This window comes from Pagrus pagrus (genome assembly GCF_965226575.1).
Source record: "Pagrus pagrus genome assembly, chromosome: 17".
Lineage (NCBI taxonomy): Eukaryota > Metazoa > Chordata > Actinopteri > Spariformes > Sparidae > Pagrus > Pagrus pagrus.
This window is the reverse complement of record NC_140201.1, coordinates 29,024,243-29,040,636: the sequence shown is the minus strand read 5'-3', so window position 1 is coordinate 29,040,636 and position 16,394 is coordinate 29,024,243. Positions and strand designations below refer to the sequence as shown.

The 16,394-nt window shown below is 39.9% G+C and overlaps 1 protein-coding gene across 2 annotated transcripts in view; it reads right to left on the bottom strand.

Annotated features, from left to right (window-relative positions):
- The window catches only part of gabbr1b (gamma-aminobutyric acid (GABA) B receptor, 1b), a 153,026-nt gene that overhangs the window by 13,062 nt on the left and 123,570 nt on the right, over positions 1-16,394 (bottom strand). Inside the window, exons 11-15 of one of the 2 annotated variants that reach the window (XM_084379852.1) lie at positions 11,403-11,535; positions 8,511-8,627; positions 5,830-5,940; positions 3,608-3,701; positions 3,041-3,168 (exon numbers count right to left, since the gene is read on the bottom strand). In XM_084379852.1, the coding sequence (XP_084235978.1) occupies positions 3,041-3,168; positions 3,608-3,701; positions 5,830-5,940; positions 8,511-8,627; positions 11,403-11,535 (583 nt within the window). The remainder of the gene's footprint in view (positions 1-3,040; positions 3,169-3,607; positions 3,702-5,829; positions 5,941-8,510; positions 8,628-11,402; positions 11,536-16,394) is intronic. The other variant, XM_084379853.1, reaches the window with a different exon arrangement.

Genomic DNA, 16,394 nt, shown 5'->3' with positions numbered 1-16,394 from the left:
ATCACATACGATCATCCAACTGGTTCTCTAGATCTAACGGTCGCACTTTATTTTACGGTACGTTAATAAGACGTAACAGGCCGTACTTTGTATCAAATTAGACAAAAACAACACCTAATAAGACGCAACAAGCTGCACTTTGTATCATATTAGTCAAAAACAATACCTAATAAGACGTAACAAGCCGCACTTTGTATCATATTAGACAAAAACAACACCTAATAAGACGTAACAAGCCGCACTTTGTATCATATTAGTCAAAAACAATACCTAATAAGACGTAACAAGCCGCACTTTGTATCACATTAGACAAAAACAATACGTTAATAAGACGTAACAAGCCTCACTTTGTATCATATTAGACAAAAACAACACCTAATAAGATGTAACAAGCCGCACTTTGTATCATATTAGTCAAAAACAATACCTAATAAGACGTAACAAGCCGCACTTTGTGTCATATTAGTCAAAAACAATAGCTAATAAGACGTAACAAGCCGCACTTTGTATAATATTAGTCAAAAACAATACCTAATAAGACGTAACAAGCCGCACTTTGTATCAAATTAGACAAAAACAATACCTAATAAGACGTAACAAGCCGTAGGCCTACTTGTTGGCCTTTATAATAGGCATGGCCTTTATAATAGGCTATTCGGACAAAACACACAGTTCAGAGGAAAATACATTTATTTGGTTTATTTTATTAAAATTGGTGATTAAGGCAGCTGTTGTGTTGACAGACTCTTTATGGATGTTAATACTGCGCACTGTCAGTGTCGCTACGCTCCCCCACCAGTAGATGTCTCCGTACTGTGTAGAGTAGAAAAGACTGCAGAATGATGTACAGAGAAGAAGAGAAACAGGTAGACGGGTAACGTTAGAGCCGAGCGAGTGCAGGAGAAACCAGGTAGCTACGCAATCAGCTAGCAGTTGCTAAAAGTAAATAAGTTCGTCCTCCTGTGCTTCATCAACAAAACAGCGGATACTCCGGAACTCAGGCATGCAAACAGTAGGCCTACAGGTTGTCGTTGTAGCATCGGCCAGCACAAGTTAGCTGTTCAGTGAACGTCACTGAGCAGCTCAGTTATTTGACTGACATCTGTTCCTTAATTTAGGAGATAATATTGTTTTTCTGAGAGCTTTGACAGCTCAGCAAACCTCCAGAGAAGGACTTCCAGAGAGCGACCATCAGCTCCTCACGAGCAGCGTGTGTTTGAGCTGGAGCTCGGCTACAAACAGCTGTGGAGGCCCCTGTGTGAAGAGAGGGCCACTGTGACGCGTTGTGAGCCGGACAGAGCTCTGGAGCACTGGAGGCCGTCCACAAGGGTCAGAAAAGCGACCCTCTACGAAATTCTAATAAATGTTTAACATTGAGAAGGAACCCTTCATGTTACACTGCTGTTTTGTTGTAATGTGCCACACATTATCCTTTATTAGGTCTAATAAGACTATAACAGTGAGACTGCGCACTTCAGTTTGCAGTGCTCTTTTGTTGTAATGTGCCACACATTATCCTTTATTAGGTCTAATAAGACTATAACAGTGAGACGGACCACTTCAGTTTGCAGTGCTCTTTTGCTGTAACGTGCCACACATTATCCTTTATTAGGTCTAATAAGACTATAACAGTGAGACGGACCACTTCAGATTGCAGTGCTCTTTTGCTGTAACGTGCCAGAAATTATCCTTTATTAGGTCTAATAAGACTAATAAGTGACTAACAGTGAGAAATAGATGCAAAGATGCAATGTCCTGGCAGCTTCAATAGCTGGTCTAATATTACTGGGTTTGGATAGTGACATGGCTTTAAATGGTCTGATGTCTTAACTATGGGAGTAGAGCGTCGAGGAAGCCACCTACAAACTCCACAAGAATCCAGGGAACATCCAGGTTACCAGGGACGTGTGTAGTAGCGACCAGATGTTAACCAATGTGGTTTGACTTAAGGTACCGTTTTCCTCTCATGATCTGTAAATGACTCTGTAAGAAAGTGAAACTATGTTAACTAAAGCTGAAATAAATGTATTTTCCTCTGAACTGTGTGTGTTTTGTCCGAATAGCCTATTATAAAGGCCATGCCTATTATAAAGGCCAACAAGTAAGCCTACGGCTTGTTACGTCTTATTAGGTATTGTTTTTGTCTAATATGATACAAAGTGCGGCTTGTTACGTCTTATTAGGTATTGTTTTGACTAATATGATACAAAGTGCGGCTTGTTACGTCTTATTAGCTATTGTTTTTGACTAATATGATACAAAGTGCGGCTTGTTACGTCTTATTAGCTATTGTTTTTGACTAATATGATACAAAGTGCGGCTTGTTACGTCTTATTAGCTATTGTTTTTGACTAGTATGATACAAAGTGCGGCTTGTTAGGTCTTATTAACATATTGTTTTTGTCTAATATGATACGAAGTATACGGCCTGTTACGTCTTATTAACGTACTGTTACGTCTTATTAACGTACCGTAAAATAAAGTGCGACCGATCTAACCTATCCTGGAGGGGCAGTAGACAGCCAGCGTAGAGCGCCCAAGCACCAGCTCCAGATCTGAGGATTCCAGACTAAATCTCTATGCTATACCAATCACTAAATACGTTGAGTGTTATCATTGTCATCGCTCTTTTTATGTGAATCACTAATGTTTTTTATGCTATTTATGAATAAACACTATTATGACATTACAACTAATATGTGTGGTGATCAGCAGTGGGAAGGCATTCTGAAACCTCTCCTCCAGCTTGCAGTGGGATATTGTCACATAGCCACAAATACATGTTTAAGGTTGACAAGCTGACAATAATCAACATTGGCTCAGTTTTCCAAGATGTCTCTTCCACATAAGACCATCGCTTTCAAATATTTAAATTGTGAAAGGCCAAAAATACAAAGTGAAAAATGTAGTTTCACATCTTCTGCTTTGGTGTGGACTTACCTTAAGTCTTAGGTTTTGGAAAAAATATGCACACACACACACACACACACACACACACACACACACACACACACACACACAGACCACAAACTGAACTCACAGCAACATTATAGATGGCCATGCCCACAGCTCTGTGGTCATTGATCTTCTCCGTAGAGATGGACTTGGTCTCATAGGCCAGGAAGATGCCGAGCAGCAGCAGTAAGCCTTTGTAACCATACACCACACCTAAAGAGATGGACAAGGTGGCAGCTCTGAGGAATGATGGTAAACTGAGTTGAACTTCCAGGCAGACTCTTGTGTGTGTGTGATTTATTCAGGGGAGTTTCACTGAGAGCAATGCTCTCTTTTTTAGGAATGCCCTGATCACATTCACACCTGGAAGCTGCTCATTACAATAACAGTCTGATCGGTTTAAACTTCACTGTTGACTTTGGAATCACCAGTTGACAAAAGAATCTCACTCAAAGTCCATTGAGTTAAAATTTTGTAAAAGGTGATACAATGAAAAGTTCCAGAACAGCTACCCTGTTTAGTGAGATAGACCGCTAATGTGCTGCTGGTCCTTAAAACTATGTATCGCCTAAAACATGCAGAAGGACTTGTATGGTGTTAGAGAAATAGTGACTTGAAATAGAGATGCAGGAGTTGGTTGGTATCCACTTACCCAGCCAGGTGTTCATCTTTTCTGAGCTACAGTGCTCCAGTAAAGGCTGGATCAATACATCCAGGTCTCCTTTAGGAGCTTCTCTGGTGAATTTCTGCTTACATACATACAACATGAACACATAGGAAGAAAAACAGTAAAACACGACATCTTCAAAACCAAACATTGAGATAAAATCTAATAGCTAAAATATATTAACACATGTGAGCCTACTTTATGGAAGTTTATGGCTTTTTATCACTTTATTTTTGTTTTCCATCCCAATGAACATGACATATCAATCATATTAAATCAAATTTTAATTTGCATGTCTAAAAAATGTGTACTTATTGAAAAAGAATGTGTCAAGACAATCAATTGATCAATTGATCCTCATTTGACAGAAAATAAAATTGCCAACAAATTTGATAATGAGTAATTGTTACATATATGTTTTCACCCGTGTCCATTTGTGTGTTGGTTGGTTTGTCTCCAGGATTACACAAAAACTACAGAATGAATTTCCACCAAACTTGGATGGAGGATAAGTCTTGGCCCAGAAAATACCCCATTAACTTTTGGTACCAATCTGGATTAAGGGATGGATCCAGTTCTTACTTTCTTATTTTTTAACATTTTCATTCATTTCTCAGGGAATAATACATGGCTCTTGATTTTAAAAATCAGGCGTATTTAGGTGGCTGGTATCTGTCACACCGCGGTGAGGGGTGTCTTGTCTTGGTTTTTTGTCTCGTGAACTTCCTGTTTTATTTTGAAAAGTAACTCTCCTCTCGTTTCAGGTCACTTGCCCTTCCTTGTGTGCCACCTGTCTGACGTCTCCCCTGATCCCTAATTGTTTCCACCTGTGCTCCCTCACCTGATGTGTCTTAGGCCGCGTTCAGACTGCCAGCCAAAATCTGATTTTTAGCCCATCCAGATTGGAACCGGATGGCTCTTTTGAAGTCTGAACAGTCACAAATCACATGAAATCTGATTTTTGCAAACCAGATCGAAACCACCTCCGGGAGGTAGTTTCATATCTCATTTGGACAGATGCGTCTCAGTCTGAACAGCTCCAAACACTCAGATCAGTTTTGACTGTCCGTGACGCCACTTTGACGACTCTGCTCCGACGTTGTTGTTACAGCAACCTGTCAGATCGGTCAATAAATGTGGCCCAGTCTGAACAGAGCCAAATCCGATTTGGACACTTGCTAAAAACAGTGTGAACAGTCAGCCCTAAAAATCTGATTTGAGAAGAAATCTGATTTGAATCAGATTCGCCTGCAGTTTGAACGCGGCCTTATAGTCTGCGTCTCCCTTTGTTCTGTGCCAGAGTATCTTGTGTTCGTCCAGCACCCCAGCCCTAATCCACAGTCCTGTTCACAGCCACGCAATCAAGTTTGTATTTCTTGCTTCCTCTTTATTGAGTGATTTTTTGTTTGTAATTGTTTTTTTTGTCTGAGGTTCAAGTTGAAGTTCTATAGCCATTTGTTTGCCTCCGGTGGAGAGCCTCTTTTCGTTTCATTAAGAGTTTTCATAAGTCAGTCGTGAGTGTAGTTTTGTTTATAGCCTTTTCCTCCGATTGGAGTGATTTTCTGTTCATAGTTTTTCATAGCCGTTTGCGCCAGTGTAGTTTAGTTGTCAGCCTTTTTATTTGCCTCCCCAGGAGTGATTTTCTGTTTTATTATCCTTTTTCTTTGAGGTCCTTTTGCCTCGATTCTGTTCTGTTTGTGGTTACTTAGCCTACAGATTTAGATATCCTGTTTCGTAGCCAATTTGTTTAAATCACTTCATTAAAGTTCAAGTGAAGAAAACCAATTCTTGACTAAAGCCTGCTCAAATTGCTCATAATCTGCTTCTGAGTCCTCCTTCCCTGTCCAGGCCTGACAGTATCTAGGAGTGAGTACAACTGGATATGGATACTACTAAAAAAATTTATTATTCTTCCACAACACAATAGAGATTATGATTCCATCTGCATTTTTTTGTCGTCCTTGTGGTTGGCTGTTAAAAACCCCCTGAAATTTCACTTCGATTAAATGATTTCAGTTTATTATTGACAGCCACAAGCTTCCACAGTTTTCATCTTTCTACTAATGCTTATTATTTTTAAAATTTCTCCCTGTCAATCCAGTTGTTATTATTTAGACACAACAAATACAGTAGCAGATGCAGTATAAGGTTCACCTTAAAAATGCATTGGATTTTAAGAGACATTTATGTATTCTGAATGATCATACCTCCACCGTAATATGTAAAGGATCCACAATCTGCCATATCATCAGAGAGAGGATGTCAGTGCTGAGCAGAACACCAACAGTAGAGTAGAGTTTCCATGGTTCCAGGTGCTGCTAGGAAACAGGGGGGTGGTGGTCACTACAGCAGCACAGAGAGGGATCAGCAAAACAGCACAAATCCTCTTTTTATGATTTTGTGAGGGAGGGATTTATGAAGCCAGAAATAGACTAGCCTAAGCTGGAAGAGAAACAATGATCCTTTGTGATCATGAAATGTGATGTCAGGTTGTGTTTCTCTTGTGTTGATTCTGCATTAACTTTTTCACAGCGGCCTGGTGTATTTTTACAGCACACTCATGTCTCCCCTGCCACAGCCTAAGCACACTAGTGTCACTCAAATGAATGGGAGTACTGGTGATTTCATCAAAACACCCGATGTGAATCTTTGAGTGGGGTCTTACCCAACAACCAGTAGAGCCATATCAGAGGACCTCAAGTTACTAAGCACATATGGGAGTAGGAGCTCAGTGAGGTAGCTAGGTGAAGAGCTTTAAAATTCTAAAATCAATTCTAAATTTAACTTGCAGCCAGTGATGTGCAGCTAAAACCCAAGTGATATCTTTATATCTCCATAACAGTAAGATGTCTGGCTGCTGAACCAGCTGAAAGTGATCTAATGAGCTTTGGCTGGGACCAGAGTAAAGGGCATTGCAGTGGTCTAAGACATATGCATTAAAACTTTATTGAGATCTTGACTACATAGGAAGGATCTTATTTTGGAAACGTTTCTTAGATGCAGGTAGCAAGATAACAACCCCTTTTACTTGAGCATCAACATAAAGTCAAATAACACCAAGGTTTTTTGCAAAAAGTTTCACATCTGCTGAGGCTGAACCAGACGATCTTTAACATGGGCTCTAGAATAAGAGTGCCGAACAGTAGAATCTCTGATTTATCTGTGTTTTTAGTCGTAAGAAGATCTGGCACATCCAACAGTGTATATCCGCTAGGCAGGCCAGCTAGATAACTGGGGTGGGGGATTTAAAGTGGAACATAAAGCTGAGTATCATCAGCATAACAGTGGAATTGGATGTTATGGCTAAGAATGACATGACCCAGAGGGAACAAAATAATGAGCTCAAAAAAGATCTTTGATGATAAAATCTATGACAAAATGTATGTTTTGTTTTCATGGCAAGACAAGATGGGTCTAAAATGTTTGACTGTCTGTCAAAATAAAAACAGCACATCCCTGTCATTTATTGACATATTCAAATTCCCAGGTGATGCTATCCCAAACTGACAGCAACTTAGTGACAACAACATGATGGCTTTTGGTCGGCAAAACAGAATATATCTATAGACAAACTACTTAATGCAGCAAAAAGGAGAAGACAGTGCAGTAAAGGGAGACTGGGAGTAGACCTGTGGCTACAGATTAAGTGGGAAGAATACAAACAACCTGAAGAGACAGTTGAAGGGTTTCCACCCTGCTATCAATGCCACGGTGAGTTAACGTTGAGTAAACTAGACTCAAACTATGAAGAATAAAAATGAATGAAATGTGACTAAAACTAAAAAGCATTTTCATCTAAAGACAAGACTAAATCTAAAATAGGTGCCAGAATTGGCAAAGCGGCTCAGCACAAGTGAGACTAGCTGATGAAGAGTATGCGTTACCACAGACAATGGAGAGGTTTCTGTAGGAGCAGTTGGAGGACATTGCTGCCACGACCTACCCAAGATTCTAAGTGGTTCTACAGCATATTGTGGTCCAAGGTGCTGAATGCTGCACTAAAATCTAGAAGGACCGTGATTGAGAAATCACCAGCATTTACAGTCGTGAGCAAGTATTTCCATAATCAAGGCAGTCTCAGTACTGTGGAGAGCTCTAAAACCAGACAGGAATTTTTGAAATTGGTGGACAAGGAGCTGTTGGGAAATCAGTTTTTCAAAAGATTGTAGATTAGAAAAAGGGTCTGTAATTTATGGGTAGATGGGGATCAAGGAGGTGGGAACAAAACCAGAGACTATACCATTATTTTATAATGGAGAAGATGGTAGGACCAATTTTGTTGAGCACCTCCTTTAGGAGAGGTGTAGGAATAGTGTCTAATTGGCAGGACAAGGATTTTATTTGAGATATGGTTTCATTAACTCACCGCCAATAACAGCCGGAGCTGCCTGGCTCTCGCTGCCAAGGACAGACACTCTTTTTTGGGTGGAAGTGTGATGAAGAGTCGGTAGGACAGACAGGATGACAGACACTTTTCCACATACGAATTAGACACCACCTGATTCCACATTATTGTTTGGTCCTGTTACATTGCTTTGTGTGTTGAAGTGTGGGACATATCTCTTCTATTTTGAGTGATATCCAGTGAAGGATCTGTTTAGTTGACAAACTGTGAATGCCATCAGAACGTCAGGGTGGGACAGGGGTGTGACCGGATAAGCAGTGCTAAGGAGGTGAAATGGCACCTGTTCAGTCCACACACTGCACTGACTGGTCGTTCTGGACTTGAACCGGCCAACCTACGGTCTTCATGGACTGAGCTGCCGGCTCTTGAAGGGGATGATTAAGTGCATCCTAACCTCAGTGGCTTGGCAGAAAAAGCTCAGGGTGGACTTAATTGTTCACTCTGGGAACATTAACCTACAGCTTCAATAACTGTCACATTTACCTTTCTCTTATCCTTCTTCTCATCCTTCTTAGTGAAGACGGTGTGGACCCACCAGATCTTGGTGAACATACTGCCATATGCAAGGCTGAAACCCAGACCGAGCAGCCACAGGCGAAACTAGCAGAGGAGAAAAGAAAGGTTTTATAATGAATCTGATTAATATATCAAAGAGATTAATCAAATCAGCTCCTCACTCATTCTCCATCATTAAGCCTTGTTAAAGTTTAATAGTGTTCACTGTGTCATGAATGACATTGAAATGAAATAACCTTCACTGAGGCTGTCTATCTCTTTTCCATACTTTGTCTGCCTTTACCGCAATGAACAACAACTGCAACTGAATACACATGGACAGGTAGGGTGGTGACACTTTCAATTGCAAATAGAGCCAGCGGTCCACAATGATGTTAAAATGACATGTTCCCAAAGGGCATACCACCTGTAAAATGCCAACAATAACAAAAGGCATATTAACATGGACTGAACTGGCTTGCCACAAGTCATTTTCACTGGTATTCCTGACTTACTGGCATTATATGGTCAAAAGAATCATTTCTCTTTGCAACAAGTAAAGATTTTTTACTATTTGTGGTTTAAGGGGAAGTGAAATTTTGGAATTAGACAAAAAAATGTTCTATTTGTGCTAATGCAAATGTACTAGCCGATGCTGCCTAAACACTGTTAACGCTTGTTCCGTTATCCAACTTGTACAATGAATACTCAACAAGGAAGTCAAGGGCTCGTAGACGGCTCGCCTTCAAAGTAAAAGTTGCGCATTTTGAAACGTGTTGACTGCAGTGGTCAATTAAGGAGAGCTAAAGTAAATAAGTAAACAAATAGCCTAAATAATGAAATTCATCATAATTCTTATTCTTAACTGTTATACAGTCATATTTCTGCCACAATTCATTATCATTATTTAAATAACAATTCATTATCAAATAAATTAATAACAGCAAATAAAGTGAATATTTACAATAATTTAAGTAGATGTATATTACAATTGCGTGTGTGCTTGCGTGCACGTGTGTGTGTGTGTGTGTGTGTGTGTGTGAGACCGAGAAAGAGAGAGCGAGCCTGATTGTTGATTGTTGAACTAGTGAGATTGTAAAAAGGTTGAAAGATGTAGTCCAACGTACTGACCTGCGGATGTTTGCCAGAAACTAGTTGGATTTAGTGGCCTGCTGAGGGGAAGTTAGACAGAAACTAGCTGGAAATTAAAACAGTGTGATCAGGAGAAGTTTTGCAGAAAACAGTTGGATATTTTGAGGTTATTATTGTGGTAATTTTGGCGGTAATTTCAAGGAAATTTCAATTATGTTGCTTGGTGATTAACACTTACTTGGACCTGGACCTGTAAAAGTGTTTGCCGAGAAATCCCTTTACAAAGCCTCTATAACAGAGTATCTTAATGTCTTTGACCCAAATTGGAGTGATTTTTAAAACAGTATTAGTAACAGAATAAGAATAGGATGTTATGATATCCTTCATAAAAAAAGATCAGATAAACAGCTACTGAGCTCATATGTCAACAGATCCATCTTCATGACAACTTCTAGTAAAGACCATGTAAAACATTAAAAAGCTCTAGATAAAATGGACCTTGAGTTGGTTGTTTTGTTAGACTACTACTGACTATCTGTAAAGGGCAACCGTTATCTTTTTTGATGTTGTGTGAACAGTAAATCAAATTGACTATGACAATCATCATTGTTTAAAGCCTACTTCCCATTGTAAATTGATAGGGGTGTCACAATTTTCCAAATCCACGATTCGATTTGACTTTCGATTTTAAGGTCATGATTAAATTTGACTTTTGATTTAAAAAAGAAAATACAATTTCAGAATTGAGGGCTACAATATTGTTAGATTTAGACTTTTATGCACTGAACTGTCATTGCCATTTTTTACAAGTTGCACTCAAACACACCGCAAGTCCCTATGTCTGGTGCACGTATCCTTTGCCGTATGAAGTTATAGATTTCAGAGTTTAAGGTGTGCATCTAAATGCACCATGCAAGTCCCTGCAAGTATGTCAAACTCCGGCACACACAGACAGCAGAGGAGAGAAGAGAAGCAGAGATAAATCTATTACGATAAACAACACCAAAACACGGCAGAGACACAAGTTTTTTATTAAAAGTACAAGTTGTCAGTGTGACAAAGCATCACACCAGATTAACTCACCACATGGAAATTATGTTTGGCGCTTGGTAAACTCTGACTCAGACATACTCTCACTACTACATTTACAGTAGTTGTGAAAACGGTGTAATGGAGAAAGTGAGACACATTATGTATCTCTGGCTAAGGTGCTGACAGCAAATTCTCCCATGTAACGTGCATGAACTCAGCAGTAACAACACACAACACTCTCTCTACTCTTTCCAGCTGTAAACGTTGCCACAATGTCGACAGGATAATAAGCCACATTAAACCACATTAATCCGTGGACAGGATGGCTGTAAAAAGTATCTTGGACTATTGTGTGTATTCAATGCCACTAACAATTTATCAATCAGGATAAATGACTTGCAGTTTGATCCAGATGTGGACCAAAGTCTGGACTTTGATAAGCTCTGCAATATAAGACCTCTGAAACATCTCAGACACTTTGTACCAGTCGCTTGTTCATTTTCCCGCGCACAGGAAGCTAGCTGTTTGTTCTGTGTTTTTTAAGCATCTTTCTTTTTCTTTTTTGAACGCGTGCTGGTTGTGTGGAAGTCGGCGCTACCGGGAATTGATGATGCTGCATTTAATTTCGATTGTCGAAATTGAGGGCGATCGATTTTTAATTTCCAATCATGGAAGCCCATAAATTATGATATTCAGTTTTGGCAGTTTTAGAGTCTGGAATTAAATCAGTGTGTTTGGAGCAACTTTAAATTGTACCTGGCAGATGACAGGGAACTGCCTCCTGTGAACATGAAGGCCATCTATGCCCAGAGGGAAGACAGCAGCCAGAGCCATCATGCAGCCCACTGCGGTCATGTTGTTAAGATAGGGCTGAGAGTTCTGAATGTACCTGGAGCAAAGGCAAAAAGAAATAAATAAATGGAGATTACTCTAAACATGTACATAATCATGAACAAAACCCCAAAGGCAAACAATAGAGCATTAATGGATAAAATGGCTGACTGGAAATAGGGTCATGGTCAAATAGCATAAAACTCATTCATAAGGAAGATATACAGTCGACCTAGAATATACAATATATGTACCTGTTACATTTCAACTGACAGACTTCTTACTTCAGCTTACTGTTCAACTGTGTTCAGGTCTCTACACTTTAGTACTTACATACCAACTGACACTTGTTCTTCTTTAACAGCTTGTGGTGCACATTTAACTGTCTCCAGCAATTCAACCGAAATTTAAGCTGTTTTCATCAGCTCAGCTTCAACTGACATTGAATATGCCCATAACTCCCTTACCAGAACCACCACAGGTTTATCCACTTTTCGGTCTTCTTTGGGTTATCAAGCTTCACTGTTTACCTCCAAGTTGAACTATCTAGAAGCTCCTTCCGGATGCCACAAGGATGACCACTTCTGGACCCCGGCTCCAGAGTGCAAATCAGGTCAGAAAGTTTATCTGCCTTCCAAAATATCCCACTTAAACTGAATCCCGGTAACTATCACCTCCTTACATTGGACCATTTATTGGGAAATAAATAATCAATCCATCAACTGTCAGATTAAAGTTACAGTTCACCATGAGAATCTACCCCACATTCCATTTCTCCCAGTTTTGCGGCTTACTCCGTTTGATTGGTCCGTTATGTTTGCCCTTGTGGCAGGGGTGACCAGTACTTTGTGGATTGGAAGGGATATAGCTTGAGGAGATGACCTGGGTTCCTCTCATCTCAACACTCTCATCAAGCTCCTGCAGTACATATAACCTGGCTCTGCACTCCAGTCTTTGTCAGTGTTGGAGCAATTCATTGTTTTGTAATATAATTTCAACATTTATTTATTTTGTTAATGTTGGATGAGTATAAGTTAGTTAATTAGTTTGTTTACAATGTTAGTAGCATTGTTCTGTGATTTTTGAATATTTGATTAGGTTTTTGTTTTGAAGGCACTGGCACAGGTGAATCTATATATATGACTGGGCAGGTGGTGGGAGGCAGGCACTGGGAAGGGTTTATGTTTTTTTACCAGGGTGACAGGGCAATTGAGACGCAGACGCCATTGTCGATTGTTTGGCACTCAAATGGAAAATAAACCGCAAAACCGTACCCAAATGACTGGAAAATTGTTTTGTCACAACCCTGCGTAAGATTCACTCTTTAAGTGCCTCAGTGGCCTTTTGATTTTGGTGATAATGTTTTTTATTTGGACAAAGGGCATTATTATTTAGAATAAATCTGCCACTACAGTCAGAAAGTTCAGTTCACAAATGTGGTTCACCTTTTTTTGGCCTGCCTCCCTTCCAGCCTTCAAACTCAGCTCTCTCTGCCTACCTCTGTGCCTAATACTGTTATCAGTATTCAGCTCTCCAAATCTACAAAACTTCTCAAAAAATCTTAATTTTAACTGTCACAAGCCCTGCCTCTAGCCCCCTACTTTCTAATTAAATTACCTCAACCTCACAACTGAACTCAAAACAAGAATCAGGACACCCTACACCTGACATGAACGCGCAAAATGGAAGGGTAGGGCTAAGTGGTTGGATTTTAACTTAAAGGCATAATCTGCAGTAACTGTCCTCTGCTGTTTGAAGACAAACCATTCAAAGTTGGCTCTTCCTCCCCAGCTCAACTAGACTGAGGGCAGTAGTGGTCAAGCAAGCTAGACAGTGAAAGAAGAGAGTGAATGGTGTTAGGGTGAACAGAGCGGTGAATCAAAGAAATGAAAGGCTATTTTCTGATTGTTTGACAGTGGTTAAAACACAAATCAACACACTCACATTCAACAATGATGCAGCTCACACAGACAAAGCCAAGCAGAGAGACAGAGACAGCAATGAAACCTGGTCGCTCCCTTTTTTAGAAAATTCACATTTCTGGCTGTTATTGGCTGGTGGCTACACACCACTGCCCAAAAACTGATGCCCTGAAACACCCCATACACCGCAAAATAATAAGACAATACAGGCTCAGGGCAGGGTATCTGCAGATAACGATCCCACTACATACAGTAGTAGCGGTTTAAAAGTTCCCCTTCAGGCTGAAAGCCAGCCGAATGGCCTATGTCTTCCAGCCAAATTCCCACCAAATCCCCTTCAAATCCCAGCCGCTGGAGTGGCCCCCCTCTTTCTCATGGGAGTGTCAATGTTTTACTGTAACCCCTCCCATTCATTGAAATACAGGGTGTGACCAGGAGATGGCGCTTCTCTCACAAAATTCTCATCGCCCACAGTCATTCTGATGTTATCTGAATTTCCACTGACCACCAGAGGCGGCACTTAAAGCACCTCTGGTGGTCAGTCAAAATTCATAAAACTGCAATTACATACATAATCATCATTTGATTTGAGCCATGAAATTATAACAGGCCTATGCGCTGGCCACTGTTTTATTCGGAAATGAACGCTAGTAATACCTCCTGTCAAATAGCCTATCTGATCACAATGTAATCATTGTGAATCTCCATTTAAAGAGGAATAATTTCAGGTGATGAAAATAATTTTGGAAGATGTTTGCAGCTGTGCAGGTATTCAGTGCATGCCTTATGACTTAGGCCAGGGAATTAGCATTATCAGTTAGGGATGTTGCTGATGCTCATGTGTTTATCTACTAAACAGGATTTTATGTGTGTTAGGATGTGTGATGTGTGGTGTGCTGTACTACAAGTTGAAAGTAACTAGTAATAGTGGTGCAACGGATCATCATTGATCCCTGATCCGTTCGGATCAATATCTTCGGTTCGGCACACACGTGATCAACTTTTTTGATTTATGAAAAAAAAAGTTGTGCGCATGTTCAATCCACATACTTGTTAAGTGCAGCGTGGTCATGGCGAGCGGAGGAACGGAGGAGCTTGAACGCCCCGCGTCATTTAAATCCCCTGTATGGGAGCATTTTGGCTTCCCTGTCAAATATAATGATGAAGGAAAGAGGTCAGGGCCGTAGCCACCAGTGAGGACACTGAGGTCATGTCCTCGGTACTTTTTCCCTTAAGTTTCGTTTCATTAAAACCGAAAGTAAACACGGTCGCGACGTGACTGTAGGTCTATTTTTAGAACGGCAATTAAATGAATCGGAGCAAAGATGCAGCGTAGTGGTAAGAGGCTGCATCAATCCAAGTTATCATTTGCTGCTGCAAGAAAGGCAGAGGATGATCAGGCAAAGAGGAGGAAAGGTGAGAATTGTAATAAGCTAAGAGAATGAGAAAAATAGCGAAGGAGCCTACAGATGCAACAGATAGCCAATAGAGATGCTAAACTGTAATCTACTGTAAATGTAGCCAAGGCTGAAAAATGAAAGGACATGCAGTGAATCAGAATATTTTAAGGCCATGTTCAGTCACAGTATGAATTATCCATCAATAATATTATTTGGATGTTTGGATGGATAAGTAATAATGTGACTAAACATGGCATTAAAATATTAGGTCAAATTATAGTTATCGTGACTCAGTAGTATACTTAGACTTTTCATTTTAAAAATTCAACAGAGGATGAGACAGGAGAGAGAGATGAAGAGGTTGAAGGGACAGAGACAGGAGGAGAGGAGAGAGAATTACATAATAAACGAAAGACAAAGTTAAGTTTATTTGTCTTATCTTTTTTTTTTGCTGATCCGAAAAACGATCCGAACTTCTACTGAGCTAGGCTATCTCCTGTTACCATTTCATCAGCAGCCACAGTGTTGGGCAAATTACTCTGGAAAAGTGATTATAACCCTGTAAGACCCCCTGTTGCAAAATTAATAAGTCAAACAATTTCCCAATTTTTGGTCCTGCAACATCACTTTGATTTAGTGATCTAAATGAACATGCTGTGAGCTATACAAATGCAAAAAGTGGCAGGGGGAGTTTTACCTCAGGTGACATTTCTTTAAAAGGTATTAACTTCATTAGAAAATCTCTGGTATAAATAGATCAGGCTCAGAATAGCCTAATTATAGACTCTTAAATTTTAGCTTGAATTGATGTATTTAATGAAAGTATGCTAGATTAATTACTGTGTATGTCATTAGCAATGACCAATGTTATGTAAAAAAGATACACAAACAATTTGTGAGAGCGAGATTAGTGGAAACTCCAGGGGAAATAAAGACTTACAAACATGGACCAAAACTGCTCCATAATACGCACAAAAATCAAAAAGAAATGAAAATTAACTTAAAAAAAATAGCATTTCCTTTTGCTGCTATAATAAACATTTGCTCAGGATTTATTGTGATACAAATACGATGGAAACTGGTAAAAACAAACGTGCATCAAAATAACAGAAAGAAGTGGCAGGCAGGGAAGTGAAGTTTTGCTCGGTGCAGAGGGAGAGAGAGCGTGAGAGCGGCATGAGCAGAGCAGAGCAACAACTATTTAGCCTTACTTTAATTTAGCCATTGTCATTAGATTTTTCGGCAGTTTTTCAAAAGTTCAAAAGTTTTTTTTGTTTTTTTTTCTTTTACATCGGAGACAGCGGCTCATCTGACTCGGGCCGTACAGCGCTCTGTTATAAGACAAGACCATGCAGGTTTTCATGTGGGACAGTGCCAGTAGAAATTGTTGAAGATACAGTAAACCTCTGTCGGCCCCTCGGTGTACACACACACACACCACTACTATAAGTAAATCTTATATTCTGTCTGTACAAAGACAACAAAGACCTTGAAAATAGTTTATTCTTGGTCACATCAAAGTGAAATACTTATTGTCCATCTGATTATCAACCCCTGGTTTAGACTACTGAGAGAGCATTGCAGCTGGTTTTCAC